The sequence below is a fragment of the Stegodyphus dumicola genome, chromosome 6 (assembly GCF_044657685.1).
Source record: "Stegodyphus dumicola isolate Sdum_Otavi_A_Nest chromosome 6, ASM4465768v1".
NCBI classification, from domain to species: domain Eukaryota; kingdom Metazoa; phylum Arthropoda; class Arachnida; order Araneae; family Eresidae; genus Stegodyphus; species Stegodyphus dumicola.
Window position 1 is genome coordinate 169,135,846 of NC_140773.1, and position 18,134 is coordinate 169,153,979.

Below are 18,134 nucleotides of genomic sequence, written 5' to 3' on the forward strand. Positions count from 1 at the left end.
GTACATTGCCGGCCAGTTCTCAACATGCTTTATCATACCTAGGTATTCTATTGAACGCCATATTTCATGTATTGCCAGTTACGTACGTGCACTTAAAAGAGTTTGTTTTAAAGTATTTGCTAGTTTTTCCCATATTACGCCCACCTCATTTCACACACACAAATGCTCACTTTTACAGAATACGTAAAGTAGTGTGGCTTGAAAAAGAGACCATATCGACAATTATAAAGATGGCTGGACAAGTGTAACATGTCAGATCCAATGTTAGTTGAGTAAACCACTTTACAAACTACCTCTTTGACGTTGGTGGTTAAATAGTTTCAAACAGGTCAAAGAGGTAAATACTTAATTCAATTCTGTATAAGAGTAGTTTTGTAGACTTGTAAAAGAGCTGCTCTTAAACTCTAGTAGTTATAGCAGATTTAATTATTTCAATTAATTCAATTATCAGAAAGCCGAATTCTTTTTGTTATTGAATTCCTAGCAGCAATGCTACTTTTTATTTTAGTTGGTAAATAAGAGGTGGAGGTTTTCTAGTTTTTTATAATTGGCTTTATCCATTTCTGCTTTGTTTTGTATCGCAAGTAGTTAAGACTAAATTCATTGACGATAACCGAAGGATAAAAGAACTCCAGTTATTTATTGCTTTGTGGAATAGGAAAGATATATAATATATAAATATATGGAAAGCACTTGTTGGTTACGCACTTGTAATTACGTTTGCAATGCCTAAGGAAAATAAGTAATCTACAATGAAATACTCTTTACAGATTTTATTTGGCATATTTTTTAAAACTTTAACGTAAAGCGTATTTTATCTAAGTATTTCTTATTTTGATGCTTTTTTCTCGAGTACTTGTAGATTTTTTATTTCCAGCTGCAGATAACGTATTTCGTTTCTGAGCATATGTTTTGACAAAATGTGGGTGGCTTTTATCAAATTATTGTATCAAACCCCGGTAGAGTATATACGACTTACTGTATCAAACAAACAGTAGATTGATTATATAGTCAAATTCTAACATCATCGTTGCAAAGACTAAATTTACAAAATCAGTTTCACTCGTATTTCTAGAGCTTCATTCTCACAGTCAACATAGTGTTTCAAAGATTAAACAGTGATGTTTCAAAGATAAAGCAATTTAGATTTTTGACCGTTTTAATAAACATGTATATAAACTTTGTGTCAGATATCTATATGAACGTCTACAGTTAATTTTTAATGATTTATGTTTTTCCCCTCTCACACAAATAATTTTGTGACATATATGAAGCAAATTGTACTTACATTCTTTAAAATGAATTGTGGGATCAAATGCTGTTAAACTTGAATGCATCTGAATAAATTAAATAGTGTATATAAAATCCTCAAAGGCATTTCTTAACAACCATAATAGGACAAATGATTACAGTTTTCATTCCTAGTAAATGCTGATTACGTAATGGGGCATTTTCGTCAAAACAGCCATAACTGATATTCTGCTTTATGTCAAAAATTCTAAATACTCAAACGATACAAGATAGTTATTTGACACATTAAGCAATATGAAAATATACATTTGCATAAGTAAAACACCTCAAATGGATTCTGATATTTGTATTAAGAAAAAACAAGTTATATTTGCAGTGTAAGCCGGATATATAGTGATTTACGAATATATAGTAATTATGGATTGACCAAAAGCTTAATGATAAAAAACAAATGTTCCATTGCATACAATATACTTAATTAACAGACACAACATTATATTTCATATAAATTAGAAAGCACCTACATAAAATATGATTATAATTAATGTCAGTAATGTACAGAATTGTCTAACCTGCAATATTAGAAAAAATAAATGCATAAAAGATGAAAAGCAATACATTTTCAAACATTTTTAAAGATAATTTTCAAGAAGTGTGCTGTCAGTCTTCCATGTCATGTATATTTTCTTTTATCAGTCAAATCAGAATTTTTTTCGTCGATCCAAAATTTCAATTCCATAAATAGAAAGGTAATGAGGAACAGAAACTATACTTATACTTGGTTTCTGTACATTAAAAGTTATGAAACTGAAAAATATTCCCAAAAATATTTCAACGCCGATGTTAAATTGAAATTCCCAATCTGCCTCCGGAAAATCCTTTTAACATATTTTTATCACAGCTCGGATGAAATGCACCCTAAATTGTGATTTCGGCAATGCAATTAGTAAATTTACGATCACGAAGTGCTTTTACTGGAAACTGTTGGCAAGATTCCAGAATAGATTATTTCTGTATGAAATAATTCACTTATAAATACGATGTTCATCGGAGTAGTACTGCTTCTTAATTATGTTTTATTAATATCTTATAATGAGCTTCAGGCTCTATTTATGTCTAAACAAACTAATAATAATATAAATCTTATCAAACAGAAGCAATCCAATAGCAAAGGATGTTGATAGATCCTATTCTATAGCACATTAAAATTTAAGTAAAATTAATTATGTGTAATACATTTATAGCTTATCCTATGGCCTTAAATTGCACAAACATTAACCTAAACATTTTCCTTTTAAATGATACTTCCTTTCTTCAGTTTTATGATAGGGCAAAGAAATATATTTATACATCAAGCTGAGTATCAGTTACGTAATCACAGATATCTGTATTTTTATCTAAAGGTAAGAGTTCAAATTATTCAAGTACTGTATATCAGTTACCATGTACCAAAGCATATTTGCAAGTCTAGTAGAATTTCTCAATAATATTTATTATGCATATATGTATAGAGATTTATATATTTTTCTCTACGATTATAAATTATACTGTTCTCCGTGCATATATATATAAGCACGTGTAATATTAATTATACGTGATGCTAAATATATGTAAATTTAATATCGCCCTCATAAACGGTACAGAAAATGTTATATACTTTTATGCCTTTTTAAAGTATAAAGGCTTATTTTTAAAGTCAATAGATATGAACTTTTTATAGATATATTATTTTATAGAATATTTGTTTTAAGAGTTTTCTTTCCTTCGGGTAAAATTACAGTTGAAAAGTTATACATTTTGGTACATAGAAACACCTTGTAATAGATCTTCGTGCCCGTTGCTGATAGCTGCTTAAAAGTACATGTACTGGTGGTAACAGAAAATTTGTCAATAATTATATGTTCTGTATAATTAGAAATGTACTCACCAATTGTCGTTATTACTGTCAGAGAATACAGAAAAGCACCAGATAATGACCATTGCTGGCTGCCACCATCCTTCCCGTCGTATCCATCTTTAACCGCAGCTATCAACTCTGTCTGGAAGTTCCTCACTTCATGAGACACCATCCTAGTCCAATTATCCTTATAGAGAACATTGAGCTTATCAGTTATCTCCCACAACCTTCTCACAGTTTCTTGGCGTAGATGACTCACTTGAGACGCTTTCTGTTCCTCGTAAGGAGCTTCAAGAGCCCTGAATGCAAATGCCCCCATAATACTGTAGACAATTACCAGAGCACACAACCCCACGTGAGAAAAAAGGAAAGTAGTAAAGCGACGACAACATCGTCTACATTTGGAGTCACGTTGACTACGTTTCCTTGGAGGTCGACTGCTGGTCATACCGACCATCATACTGTTGGTTCGATTCATTTCCATTTACGCTAGATGGTATAAGTCAGCTAAATCACTATTCCCAAATAGGCATGACACAAAATTTTGTTGTTCATCCGGATCACTCACATCACTTCAACTTCATACCAAAGTTCCTGAAGGTGGTTTTTCATATCATTACGAATTTACATATGCTGTTAAAAGTTTCTCTGGAAATGGTATTATTTGTGGTATTTTCCCTTTACTTATTACTTTATTTGTGCAGCAGAAAGCAAGCAATGCTCAATATAGAGGATCAAAATCCTATAATTCTAAAATAATTGTTTCTTCATCAAATGCTGATGCCAGAATGATTGAGCGTTGAATGGTTGGCTGGAATACTGTGCAATTAAAACAGAATTTCACTTATGAATTCTGTTGGAATCGTTAATAGAAAAGAATGATTTAAGCAATAATCGAAATCATCCGCTCATATAGAGAAAATAATAAATAAATTGTATTAATTATGTTCTAAGATTTCAAGAACTACTTCATGTGAATTTTGAAAGGCAGTACAATCTTTTAAATGTTATTTTAGAGGAAAGTAATTATTTTGTTGCAGTACAAAATAATTATTTGAAGCGTGAAACTGCAAAAATACAAACCTTTTTAACAAAACGCTCATTCATATAAGTGAGATATAATAAATAACTAATACAATTTCATCAACAAGCTACCTTTTACAAGCAAATATAACGGTTATCGTTAATAAAAATTCAAATGCATTTGCGTTTACTTGATCCGAAATCATAGGCAAAGCAACAGCGAAAATAAATGTATAAAAATCTACAGTTATTGCTCATTTAAGTAAGGAAAATTATTCATTTAAAATGTGCAATAAAGCAAATACTACCCCAACATAGGCAATGCTATAAAACCTTCTGAAAATAAATTGCTATGCATGGAAATATTGATTCTTCATACATACTGAAAGGTCGCATAAAATTGCGTTTAAAACTCTGATACATAAATTTCTCATTGAGTCGTAAGTAAAAAGCGAGTATACGGACTAGCACGAGCAATGTAAAATTTCAAATAAGCATGATTGTGGTAAAACAACCGAATTCGTCGATATAACGCCCTCAGAATTGCCATAAGTATAAGCATAATGAGTGGATAAATCATATTTAATTGTTTGCCAACGAGAAAAGTTTAAAACCAATTCTTGAAAAGTACAGAGGAATAGATTTTATGTCACAAGAGCAGAACGATAAATATGAAATGTGCTGTAAGAAAACTGCACAGCCTTTTTTAAATACAACATTAATTGATTTTCTTAAAAATTGCGTGTATTTTAATACCGAAATGTGTTAACATATTAACAAAAAGTAAATTATAGTTTGAAGATTCGTTAAGCTTTATGAACGAAGAGCAAACAATTCAGCTATGCATTTTACGCTGTTGAAAACAAGCATGCTTACAGAAAATATTCCCTTATAATTTTTTATATTTTTATCACATACGAGAAATCACGTTAAACAATTAAAAATGCTAGGAATATGAACTCTGTGAGCCGAGTATGTCCATTCCAGATTTTCATCTGCTGTGCTGTAAATTTCGAATTCCTTTGAGAAGATACTAAACACAAAATGAAATTCTACATTGAGCACGGCATATTTTCACTGCAAATAACACTTGGAATCACATGGCACACATAAGAGCAGTAGCCCAAGTCGGCTAATAGGCTTAACTGAAATCAATAGTTAAATAAAAAATTCACACAGAAACGAACAGCGGCGAGTACAAAAATTCCAAACCGCACTTTCCTAACACACTGCTTTCAAAGGATTTTCTTCTTGAGACCGTAAGCTGAGAAATACTTTTTAGTGTTGGTACTGTCTGTACTCAGATCCCGAGAATCTCTCCTTTTACAGATTCTCTCTATTACCTTAGAGAACTAACCAGTCCAACCGTCGTAAAACGGTTTGCGCCGGAGCAGTTAGCTCTCCGATCGCTGTTTCTTCAGTAACGATGGACGCGCCATCTTGTGAGGGTGTGAGAAAATTTCCGAAGCCTCAGTGAAAACTAAGCACAAATACCGTGCTATCAACAGACACGATTTTAGGGTGTTGGAAATTTCAAACGGGAAGGATGTGCAAGGTACTTAGGAATTGTTTAAGTAATTCTTTACATTCACCGCTTTGCGTGATATGCTGGATTTTAAATATTCGTTCCGAATGGATCGTATAAATATTCGTGCTTTCTTTCTCATGCTACATAATACTATAATTTGATCTCATTATTTTAAAGTTTTCAAAAAGAGACTAGAAATTATTCTAGGAACATTAGAGAAGTAAATTTTATAAAAGGAAAAAAATAAGGATTTCCTTTTTCGTGTGAGAAATTATAGCAGGCATGAGAAGTGATGTTTATACTTTCTGAAACTGTTATCATTTTCGAAACAATTTTTTTCTTTTACTGCCTTGAAGCTATAGCTTTTGTAGCTATTTATAATGCCCATTTGTTAAAAGGGGATTTCTTAAGAAATGAACTGAGCTCTCGTTATAAAATTTAGAGCATCATGAATAAAGGGATTGCAATATAAAAATCAAATATTTAACATTGAATAAGAAAAAGAAACACGTGAACATTGTACGTGCAGGCGAATTTCAATAATTTGGCATCTGAAGATAAGAAATAAAAGTTCAATCAATAAACAAACTGAGTTTAAATCAAAAATGTCAGTTTAATGAAAGTCTAATTAAAATCAAAACTACCAAAACTTAAACTATATTCTTATATCAGAATGAAATGAGATATTTGTGGTGGAGCTTTAGGTGGTGAAGTCTACTTGCGTATATATAATAATATAAAATCGCACGTTTTTGATGGAGATTAAAAAAACACTAGCTAAGAAAACTAAACTACACATACGTGTAATTTATACTTTCAGGGTGAATAATTATGTCAAGCTAATTGGGTTGCGCATAAACTTTACATAATTAATACTTTGTTACTTTGTAAATGTAGAATTTTTGTTACAAAATACAAAAAAAGTGTAAATATTAATTTATCTCCATTCACATATTAAAAATAACTTTAAAGGGAATACCGATTTTTCAACAAATACCAAAGGAGTTAATACTTTTTTACTTTGTAAATGTAGAATTTTCGTTACAAAATACAAAAAAGTGTAAATATTAATTTATCTCCATTGACATATTAAAAATAACTTTAAAGGGAATACCGATTTTTCAACAAATACCAAAGGAGTTAATTACTGTAAGTTTCTTCTAAAATTAATGGAATCTTTAATAATTTTTAATGTAATTCAAATAATTTATTTTAACCACGAAACATCGCGAAAAATAGTTCACCACGAACACTTTTGGAAACTAAGTATATGAAAAAAAATTAAATTTAAGCAGAATCATAAAAACACCTTCTAAATTGACAGAGTTGAAATTTCAATTAATTTTAACATACAACATTTCAGAAGTTATAAGGTATTCCTCCCGCCTTCTTAGCATGTTTTCGTGGTGTGGTGGTCTGCACGCTGGTCGCGTATCCAGAGGTCCGTGATTCAATTTCCGGCGAAGGCGTTGCTTATTTTTCAGCTTCAAAAAACTTTCTAATGTCTCTACAGTGGCGCTCCAACTAAAGGAGTGGTGTATGTTGATTTCCCACACCCAGGATTTGGCAAATGGGTCCCCTAAAACCGCAGTCGCCCTTTAAAAGCGGGAGTATATAAGGTATTTTTAACGCCTTCTTAGCATGCCTTCGTGGTGTGGTGTGCGTATACCTGAGGTCCTTGGTTCGATTCCTGGCGTAAGCGTTGCTTATTTTTCACTTCTCTCCTGCTTCCAAAATACCTAATATCTCTGCAAAGTTAATTATCTGCATCTGATAATAATGGGGTGTTTAACAGTTGGGTATGGTGTAGAAGAGACTTTGGATGGTAATTACAGGATTTTTAGACCATCTGATTTTATTCTGTGTCAGAGTTTAACTGTCACAGTGCTTGGCGGCTATTGTCGCTGTTAATAGCTGACCAGATATTTTTATTTGGTGATCTCAACGTGCCGGCTAAAGCAGGAAAGCCGACCAAAGCATCTGTGTTGATAAAGGCAGAACTACGCGGCACAACATGTGTTCTTCCCAGAATCGTAAACGGTCCTTTTTTGGAGACGACAGTATTGGTTGTAATCTACCTACAGTGATTTAATTTTCCCAGCATAGTAAACAATCAAAGGATCTGGATGGATTTTTTTGGTTTTCATCTACATTTGAAAAAATAAGTAATTCAGAATTTCGAAAGATTATCAATGATCTGAAATCGTTTTATAGTCTTTTTTCTTCAGTAATTTCTTATTTAGAAGACCACTGTTTTGAAAATTTTACATTTGGGAAATTGTCAATTCTAAGTTCGTTAAATAACTAGTTTCCAACATAGCAGAAATTTGTTAAAGTTATTGAAGATTCAAAGCTAAAAGAAGAGCTAGATTTGAATATGGATGACCTTTTTGATGAAGCAACATTTATTTCAAACTCTCTTTGACTCTACTCACAATTTTAAACATTTTACGATATCCAAAGCATCAAGTAGCAACTGGCGCATGATGTATAAAAACGCTGATAATAAACGTATGGATATTTTTAAGCAATTTCGCTTCTGAAGTGATGCGATTTCATTTCCTGAAACGACCGCTTACCGCGCATTTTCTCAAGTCTGTCAAAAATCGAAACAAACATAATTTCAAAAGTAAAAAATGTGCTTTAATTTTAAAACGGTCAAGGATTTTTTAAGTTTTTCTACATTTTAATTAACAATTTTGAATTCAATTCAAATAATGCAACTTTCATATTTAATTAGTCGATATATTATTACATAATTACTAAAATAAAACGTTCTTCCATTCTTTAACGTATTTTAAGAAATCATTTGTTTATATGAACATTAATTTTAAAACATTTACGATTTTTAAACATTTACGATTTTAAACATTTATTAATTAATTTTACACATTTTACGATTTTTTTAATTTTAAACATTTTACGATATCCAAAGCATCAAGTAGCAACTGGTGCATGATGTATAAAAACGCTGATAATAAACGTATGGATATTTTTAAGCAATTTCGCTTCTGAAGTGATGCGATTTCATTTCCTGAAACGACGGCTTACCGCGCATTTTCTCAAGTCTGTCAAAAATCGAAACAAACATAATTTCAAAAGTAAAAAATGTGCTTTAATTTTAAAACGGTCAAGGATTTTTTAAGTTTTTCTACATTTTAATTAACAATTTTGAATTCAATTCAAATAATGCAACTTTCATATTTAATTAGTCGATATATTATTACATAATTACTAAAATAAAACGTTCTTCCATTCTTTAACGTATTTTAAGAAATCATTTGTTTATATGAACATTAATTTTAAAACTGTATTCCATTCATTTACAATAATAATAAAAAGGAATTGGCAAAATATATTTTACAGAATTCATGTAACCTCTCGATGACATGCTTTCACATTTTCAGCTGCATCTAATTTATATCTTGAAATAGTTTCAAAACACAATACTCATCTGTTATAATGAGTCTCAATTTCCAGAAATTTCTAACATTGCATTAGTGTCACCTATAGATCACCTATGGATGATTGTATTCAGAAATAATACGCCTGCCAAGGAAACGGTATCTTAATAATGCATTTTAATCACTAACAGCCTGAGGAAAAATTTTGTTTCAGCTCCCTTTAAAAATAACAGGCTAACAATGATTGATAACTAATATTTGGATGTGGATATGTTTAGTTACAAATAAGTAGAAATTTAAATTTATCTCCTTACATAATCTATGATTTACATTCATTATTAAATTATCCGCCTTAAATGCAGTTTTTTATTGTGATATCTGTAAGCATTTTTTTTTAATTGTACATCAATTTTTAGTATTATTCTCTGCTTTCAATGTAAGAAAAATGGCTTTTTTAAGATGCATTATGGTTGCTCCCATAAACTGAAATAGTAAACGGAAAGTAGTAAACTGTTTATCAGCTTTAATTTGTCTGGTTTTCATGTCTATAATATTTCTGTTCTTCATAATTTCTAGACAAATTACAATTTAAAACTGCATCCATTGAACAATTCATCATGTTATAGTAAGTCAACTCGTTAAAAAAACTCATCCTCCTTTTCTTAGCCCTAACAGAATGAGCTCAGAAGGGCTATAAATTTCGCTTTCGTATTTAGCGCTGAAAACTTTAGAAGTCTGAATCACTTTTCAGTTTGTTGCCACCAAATATTATCGCCCTGTGTTATATCTAAAGAAATTAAATAATGAAGAATCTGCACGAGTATGTGTATGTTTCTCGCACTGCGAATAAACAACGGTACATACAGACATCATATTTTGAATACCGTAGTCCTCCATTCGAATGTGGTCATCTCAAGACCAAATTTGGAATCTGTTTTATTATCTATTTCATATTTTGTAAAGCATTTATGAGTTTTTGATTAAGAAGCTGAATGATTTCAAAGCGAGCAATGGCAACACTGTACGGGGAAAAAACATTTTTATCTTCAACTCGCGAGACTGTGTATCAGAAATTCTAAAGACATGCTGTTTTAAATAATTTGTGATACTGCTGTTGAACTGAATTTCATAGTTTAAATGCGAAGAACATGATATTTAATAAATAAAGGTAGCACACAAAGCGGTAATGAAACGCTCGTTTGGGCGTAATATAAAATCTGAAAGCTTTCAGAAGTTCTGCTGCAAGAAGACAGAAAAGTTCTTGGTTTGAACAAAGATCGTGGTTTGTTAGCAAGTTTTATTTTTGGATATTTCTCTCGATGTACCCTTTTTAAATTCTAAATCTTAGCGTTTCCATGCGTTTTGAATTGAGCATCCTTTTTCAGTATAATCAACTCTTCATGCATCATAAAATCAACATTAAATTTATCGCAGTTCAACGGTTCTATGAGCTCTGCTGACCCATTCAAATTTCAGTGTCTTGAAAACGAAAATTAAAAACTTCTTTTAACCTTTCTATGTGACTTGCATATAATAATAGATCTTTTAAAATATTTTGAATTCTTTTATTTTTAGTTGGATTTTGTTATGTTCTGGTATTTTATTTTTCACATCGAATTCATTGCATATATATATATATAAAGTAATTTATTCATTTCCAAAGTAACTCCAAAGAAGGAAATCGCATGGTATTAATTCCAGCGAACGGGGAGGGGTCAGGGGAGAAGTTTATTATTTGCTGTTGCAGCGTGTCCAATCCAACGCTGGTGAAGAACACGATTAAAAAGGTACGAAGAGCTGAGTACCGGCTAGTTCGAAAATGTAATTATTAGTTCACCTAGGTAGGGGTAACAACCAGGTTAATAGCATATCTATAAATAAGTCACCGATCACAGTTTCTTGTTCGAAGAGAAGTGGGCTGTGCATTTTCTCTTGCGAAAACGCAAAGAAAACCTGCACGAAACTCGCTCTGAAGGCTCAGCTGCTGGGCACTTCAGCAGGCTCCTAGGCTGGGACAGCCATATCCTGTGCAGAATTCATTGTAGATAGGCATATCTTTCCTGGCATAACATATTGGAGAGTATAACAGAGGAAGAATAATTTTTCCTCAAGAGAATTCAGTGGTTGTTGTATTATGGCATAGGTAAAGATAAGCAATTCCGAGCGATAGTCAATTCATGAGCCTTGCGTACCTACAAATCGTGAAGTCAGAACGTCCGTCAAGAGAGATAGGCGTAACAGTTACTGCTTCGACATCCGGCTCTCAAATGAGTGAGAAACAGCTAACAGGGCAGGTCCATGGCTGGATGGGAGGAGCTACTGGTCATGTGATCCAATGGGAGTCCTAGAACGAGAGTGCATTTTCTTGCTCGACAGGCACTGGTGGGGGAAAATTTTAAAGTTTAAACTTGGTTGAAATCCTGAGTATATTTATTTGATATAATAAAAGGAAAGTTATCAAGATACAATACAATAATGAGAAGTAAAGGAATCCTGGACTGAAATAAGTTGGCCTAATTTTAATGCGTTCTGGACTAAGTATTAAAATAAGATAGCTTGTAACATACAAGGTGTTGGTGAAATGAATTAGTGATTCTTATTCTGCAAGACAGATGGCGACACATAAGCGTGTGCTTTTAAGAGTTGCATATGTACGGTGAAGCTATGCAAACATAAAGCAAAAATGGAAATGCATAAAAGCAGTACTTAAAACAGTAGAAAAAAATTAAATTAAGTGCCGGAGAACTGCTCCGGGTCTTTTTTTGTTAGTTTCGCTGGTATAATCATAATTTAATCTTGGGATAGAGCTGTTGTTGATCTTTTCGATGTTGAAGAATTTCCGTGCTATTTTTGCTATGTGTATGCTAATGCTTTCAATATTTAACTCGTTCTGAATAGCATCGTTCCTGAAGAACCAAGGACTATTGGATATAATCCTCAGTATAACATTTTGACTTTGCTGAATTTTCAGCATGTGAGTTTTGCACACATAACCCCAGACAGGGCAGGCATAGGTGATAATAGGTCGCAGCATGGATCTATATACATGAAGTTTGTTTTGTATAGATAAGACGGAGTTTCGGGCAATTAGGGGGTTGAGTAAAGCTTTAGTACCCCGAAACTTGTTCAAAACAAATGTTATGTGTGGGACCCAAGTGAGTTTTTGGTCTAAAATGACACCGAGGTATTTGGCTTGCTTGGCCCAGGGAATGCTGATGTCGTACATTTTGAGGGTGATACTTAAGTCGAAAATCCTTTTCTTTGTGAAATAAACAGCTTCCGACTTTTCAACATTTATCTTGATTTTCCACTTAATCATCCAGGGTTCTAATGCATGGATGTGTTCTTGTAGTGCCTGTACGACTGCGGCCATAGACGCAGCTTGGTAGAGGATCGCAGTATCGTCTGCATAGAGTGCTAGTGTGGTGAGAGGGTCGTGAGGGAGGTCGTTCGTATAAATAGAAAATAATGTGCGCGAAAGTAAACTTCCTTGCGGTAAGCCCGCAAGGGTTACTTTCCGTGTAGAGTGAGTGTTGTTATAAAGAACGACAAAGTGTCTATCGTATAGATAGGAATTAATGATGTTAATTATGTAATCTTGGAAACCCAGAGTGATTAGCTTGTATGTGAGGCCCTGTAACCATACACAATCAAAGGCTTTCGAAATATCGAGAAAGAGTGCTCCAGTGATGTGTCTTTTTTGGAATCATTCAGCAATCATTTCTGTGACTCTGTACAATTGATGAGTTGTAGAATGTTTGCTCCGGAATCCGTATTGCTGTGGGATGAGAATTTGATTTTCTTCGAGGAATTCTTGGATCCTATTTAGAATGACTGCTTCGGCGATTTTGCTTAAGGTCGACAGTAAACTGATCGGCCTGTAGGAGGAAGCCAGCGTAGGGTCTTTTCCGGGTTTCAGGATCGGTGCGATGATTGCAGTTTTCCAATTGGTTGGAAAGTGATATAGGCGGAGCATAGCGTTCAATAATTTGGAGAATTTACATAGCATTTTTGCTCCCATTTCCTTAATCATCTTGTTACTGATCTTGTCAATACCAGGGCTTTTTCGGTTCTTTCTCTTCTCGATATATCTAATAACCTCTGATGGCATAATTAAGGGTGTGTTGTTTGTGTGTGTTTTTGTTTGGAATTGTGTGATGAGTGCCGAAAGCGAGTGTTCTGTATGAGGGTTAGAAATGTTGTGAGTGCGAAATTCAGATGCATAGTGATCTGCAATAGACTCAGCTTTCTCAAAATCTGTGTATGCGATCCCGTTGGGGCCATTAATGGGCGGAATATTAGTGTTGCGTCTTTTAAATTTAGATACAGCACTCCACAGTGCGTTATCATCTGTGGATAATGCTTCTAAGAGTCTGGCCCAGTCAAGTTGTGCATGTTTTTTCAGTAGAGTCCTGACTTGTTGGTTTAATTGATTAAGTAGAATTTTGTCCGTGGGACATCTGAAATGCTGCCATTGCTTTCGTATGCGGTTTCTGTTTCGGATCATCTCCTTGATGGCACTGTTCTTGAATCTTCTATCAGCTCTCATTGCTTTGCTGTTTTTGAGTAAGGTATCTTGAAGCTCATCTGTAAATTATTCAGTGTAAGCGTCTAACGCATCCCTTGAGTGTATCGTGGTGGTGGGGTACTGAGTGTTGTTTAGAGCTTTGGCATAACCTGCCCAGTTTGTGAAAAGGGCTCTTTTGTGTGGTGTACTGTAGCAGTCGGTAGATATTTCCATCATCACCGGATTGTGGTCTGAAGACAATTCTGTCAGACTTTCGACATAACTCGGGGGGTTGATGTTTTTTAAAATGAAAAAATCCATAATTGATGGTCTACCTATCCCACAGTGTGTTGGTTTATCTGGTACTGCGAGGTAAATATTGGCCGCTAAGGCAATGTCGTGTATGACTCGTCCGTGTTGATCGATATCCCAGCAGTTCCACTCGCGGTGGTGTGCGTTGAAATCTCCACCTATAATGACTCGATTGTTAGTATTTAAAAGTGTTTGCAAATCTGTCCTGACAGAATTTGTAGGTGAGTGTATAGGAAAATAGGTGGAGATAATAGTGATTGGTCGTGATGTGTTTGACGTGAGTGTAATAGCTAGGGCTTCGACCGCTAAAAGCTGTGGTAGTGGAGTGACATGATGAGGGATGGAGCGCTTAACTAAGATTAGCAGACCTCCTCGTGCATTTCCTCTTGGTGCAAATCTACCTTCGGTAGGCCTGTTCCATCGATGCGTAATATAATTGGAAGCTCTGAAATAATTTTGGGTACCAAGCATGTGTTCTTGTAGGAGTAAAATATCGGGGGAAACTTCATGTAAAAACTCCTTAAGCTCATAGGCTTTTTGGAGCAATCCATTTGCGTTCCACGTGACAAGAGTGAGAGGCATATTAGGGTTGTTCTGAAACATGATTGTTGATCTCACTAACAATTTCGTAGAACATAAATAGCTTATCTACAGGGTCAGACGAGGTTTTCATTTTAGGTAAATAATTTTTAAAGATATTATTCATCAATCTAATATTATTGATTCCTAGAATACTGTTAAATTCGGCGATGTTTTTCATGAAATTAAGGAATTCAGAGCCTTGTGGCTTCTCCTGGCTATCCATAACATTTTCTTTTCTTTTACTATTGGGGTTATCACTATTAGTCATATTTAGATTTTTTAAAGCATTGCTTAGATCACTGAGCTTAATATTTTCATTTGTCATTGAGTGCATATTTTGTGCAGCAGTAGCCGATTCTGTGGGATAAAAATTAGCATTTCCATTAAGCATATTGTTATGTTTTTTTGCCATATCTGCGTAGGAGATGCCTTATCTGAGAACGCTGTCCTTTTTTTGCTGGGTAGGTCTATTTCGTGGGAATTTCTCACACCCACGGTATGAGGCTACGTGGTTTTTGAGGCAATTGGCACACTTGGGCTCTTGAAATATATTTCTCTACTGAAACAGCAAAGAGAAAGAGGTCGGTGACTTGATATATCTCGCCCGCTTTTTCATTTTTGATGATGTGGACAAGGAATAAAGGCATGGGAGCTTTGGTTCTTCGTCTTGTAAGTTGTGTGACTTTACTTATTCCGAACCCCTTGTCCGATAAGGCAGTGGCTATATCCTCCGGTTTTGTGGTTATAGACAGTCCTCTGAGAACCACTTTGATTGGGCGAGCGTAATTTGCGTTGATGACGTAGTGCTCAACTTTTTTTTCCAGGAAAAGAGATGTCATGATTCTGTGGTCGTCTGCAGTGCGTGGTAGGACTTTCAAAAGTTCACCATTAACCTTTCCCAAAAATTTGGCTTCAGTTTGCAGAGCTAATTCCTTGAGAAAAGCCCCGTGGGTCAGTTTTCCAGGATTAACCATTATGGGGGGAATAGCCTGTGATTGGCTGTTGGTCGGCTGCTGCTGCACGGCCTGTCCGTCTGGGTTATTACCAGCATTAATATTTTCCTCATTACTAGAATTTTCATTTAATACAGAGTATCGATTAACAGTTTCTAAATTTAATGGAACTTTATCTAATTTTTGCTGCTTAGCAGTTTTTACGGGTAACTTAAAACCATCATTATCTATAATTATGTTGCCATGACTAATTTTTCTCTTAGCTTTAACTTCCTCATTTTTCCTTTTCATACTAGAAATAACAGGGGGGACAATGCCTGAAGAGCAAGATAAATTGCACTTACCTCTTATTTCCGCTGCTTGAGCCTGGAGCATGCGTAAGTTCTTCGTCATGATATCTGTAATGGTATCCGGGTCAGAAACCGCGCGTAGTCGTTGACATGCTTTAATAGCGGTCTTCACAGCATCAATTTCCTTTTCCAAGTCCATTAGCTTTCCCAGATAATAATCCAGGTTTTCGTTAATATCCGATTGAGGTTGCTGGGGAAGTCCAACACAACTCTCCGTGGTGGGAGGTGTCTCAGGCGGGACGCTAATGTCCATCCGTGTAGTAACTTCGGCAGTAGAGCCCATCTCCGTCGGAGCGCTCATGATGCGCACCTTCACGTTCAAGGATCAAGGACCGAATGGTGACTCGCTCTGAACTGAAACCACAGATCAGTACCTCAAAACGGAGCAGAGAGAAAGCCTTTTCCTGCTGCGGCGCCATCTTGGAAACTGATACTGTGGCTACGCATTAAGCAGGACAAGACAACAGCAGGTAACAGGTTACATGGGTTACACATGTTAGGGAATACATCGATTTATTATTCATTTTTAAAGCCGCACCAAAATATCCTGTATATAGATTTTCCTCCCGCCACCCCACTTACGTGCCTAAACACCTTTATTTTTAGTATACAGGGGCATACATTGATTTCTCTGCCTCAGGCCTTTCCTTTATAATTTACTAACTGCATATACAGTTCAACCTTTTCACTATTTACTTATATTCCCATTGTTATGTCTTGATGGCTCTTGCTTTATGATTTAATTCAATTTTTATAGCGCTTTATTCGAATTAAATTAATTATTTTTGTATTTACCATTAACTTAATTTATTCATTTTTACTTCCTTGTACGAAGTAAAAGAAGTATTGTAATCATGAAAAATTCCGGGTACCATATTTCAACGAAACTATCGATTTTGACCGCTATCGAATGCAATTTAACAATGGTTTTGCTTGCCATCTGTACCTAAGGGCAAATTAAAGGACTCGTTTTCCGAAACGAATTATAAAACTGATTTAAAATGGATTCATAAAAGATTTTTCTATGGCGTCTGTACATCTACATATGTATGTATGTATGTATCTCGCATAACGCAAAAACTAGTATCCTCAGAACGTTGAAATTTTGTATAATGGACTGCTATAATATGTAGTTGTGCACCTCCTATTTTGGTTGCAATCGGTCGCACCAAAAGTATATAAATATATAAATATATATATATATATATTTGCAAAGAAGAGGAATGTTTAAACGCTATTGCTAAAAGGTGCATTTGACACTGTAGTTGTGTAAAATAGTTAACATCATGTAAAAACAACTAACAATACTAAAGAAGTCTAAGTTATCGCGTGAAAACTTAATGTAAAAAATTACAAAAAGAGATAACTTCAAAATCAAAAAGGGATGAGGGAAAAAACTAATAAATTTTAATACAAAACATTTTAATAATTTAAAAAACGATGCTCGTAAATAATTAAAAACATTTAAAATACACAGTAAATATGTAGAACCCGAGGTTTGAGACGGATTTATCAAGGTAAAAGCGGCTAGTTTCTTGACCACTAAGGTCTCTCTTGTTCATGTTATCTTTCTACTTATATATATATATATACAACTACTCTACTCTGGTCGGTGAGCTAAGAATTTTTATTTTTGTATGTTGGTAAATTGCGTATTTGTTGCTTTAAAAGTGATTGAATTATATTGTTCTTACTTCCGGTTAACGTATTTTTATGCCTTTAATTAACCTACATGAAATAATTGTAGAATTATCAACAATTTAAAAGTTGTTTAAGTGCGGCTAAGCCTAATTCTTGTTTACCATAGCAACCATATTTGTTCACATTTGAAACTTAGTAGAATAGTGGATTTATTGCCAATCTAGAGAAACCAAGCTTCGGAACAACAAAGATAACGTCTTCTTTTATTATTGCGAATCAAATTGTGCTTCTGGAATTAACATAAGTTATTAAATTATCCCATATATGGATTCAGCATAGCGTCCACAATAAGTCAGTTTCTAAGACTTCAATGTCTTTTTGCCGAGTGAGACTAAAAGTAAACTTTGAGTTTTGTACGCCGAAAAATGTGCCTTCTTGCCCGCTGGCCGAATTGCTTGTTTTTGCGTAGCAGCTCTAAATTTCATTGTAAAAGTTGTTCTTTAAATTGTTTTAACTGCATTTATGTTTTATATTTTTCAATTTTTAATAAAAATATTTTGAGGTATGTATTTTTAACTTGTCGCAAAGTGAGAACTGTATTAATTAAATAAAATGAAGTTATGTAGTGTACACATCAGTTTTTTAATAATCTCTTTATATATTAAAAGAAAGATTCTGTGCGTAAA

The 18,134-nt window shown here is 34.0% G+C and overlaps 1 protein-coding gene across 1 annotated transcript in view; it reads right to left on the reverse strand.

Moving 5' to 3' along the window:
- LOC118185542 (TWiK family of potassium channels protein 7-like) overlaps positions 1-5,540 on the reverse strand; it is a 412,540-nt gene extending 407,000 nt beyond the window's left edge. The window contains exon 1 of the mRNA XM_085819153.1: positions 3,179-5,540. Within this exon, the coding sequence (XP_085675279.1) occupies positions 3,179-3,632 (454 nt within the window). The 5' untranslated portion in view covers positions 3,633-5,540. The remainder of the gene's footprint in view (positions 1-3,178) is intronic.
- Positions 5,541-18,134: the final 12,594 nt, after the last annotated feature.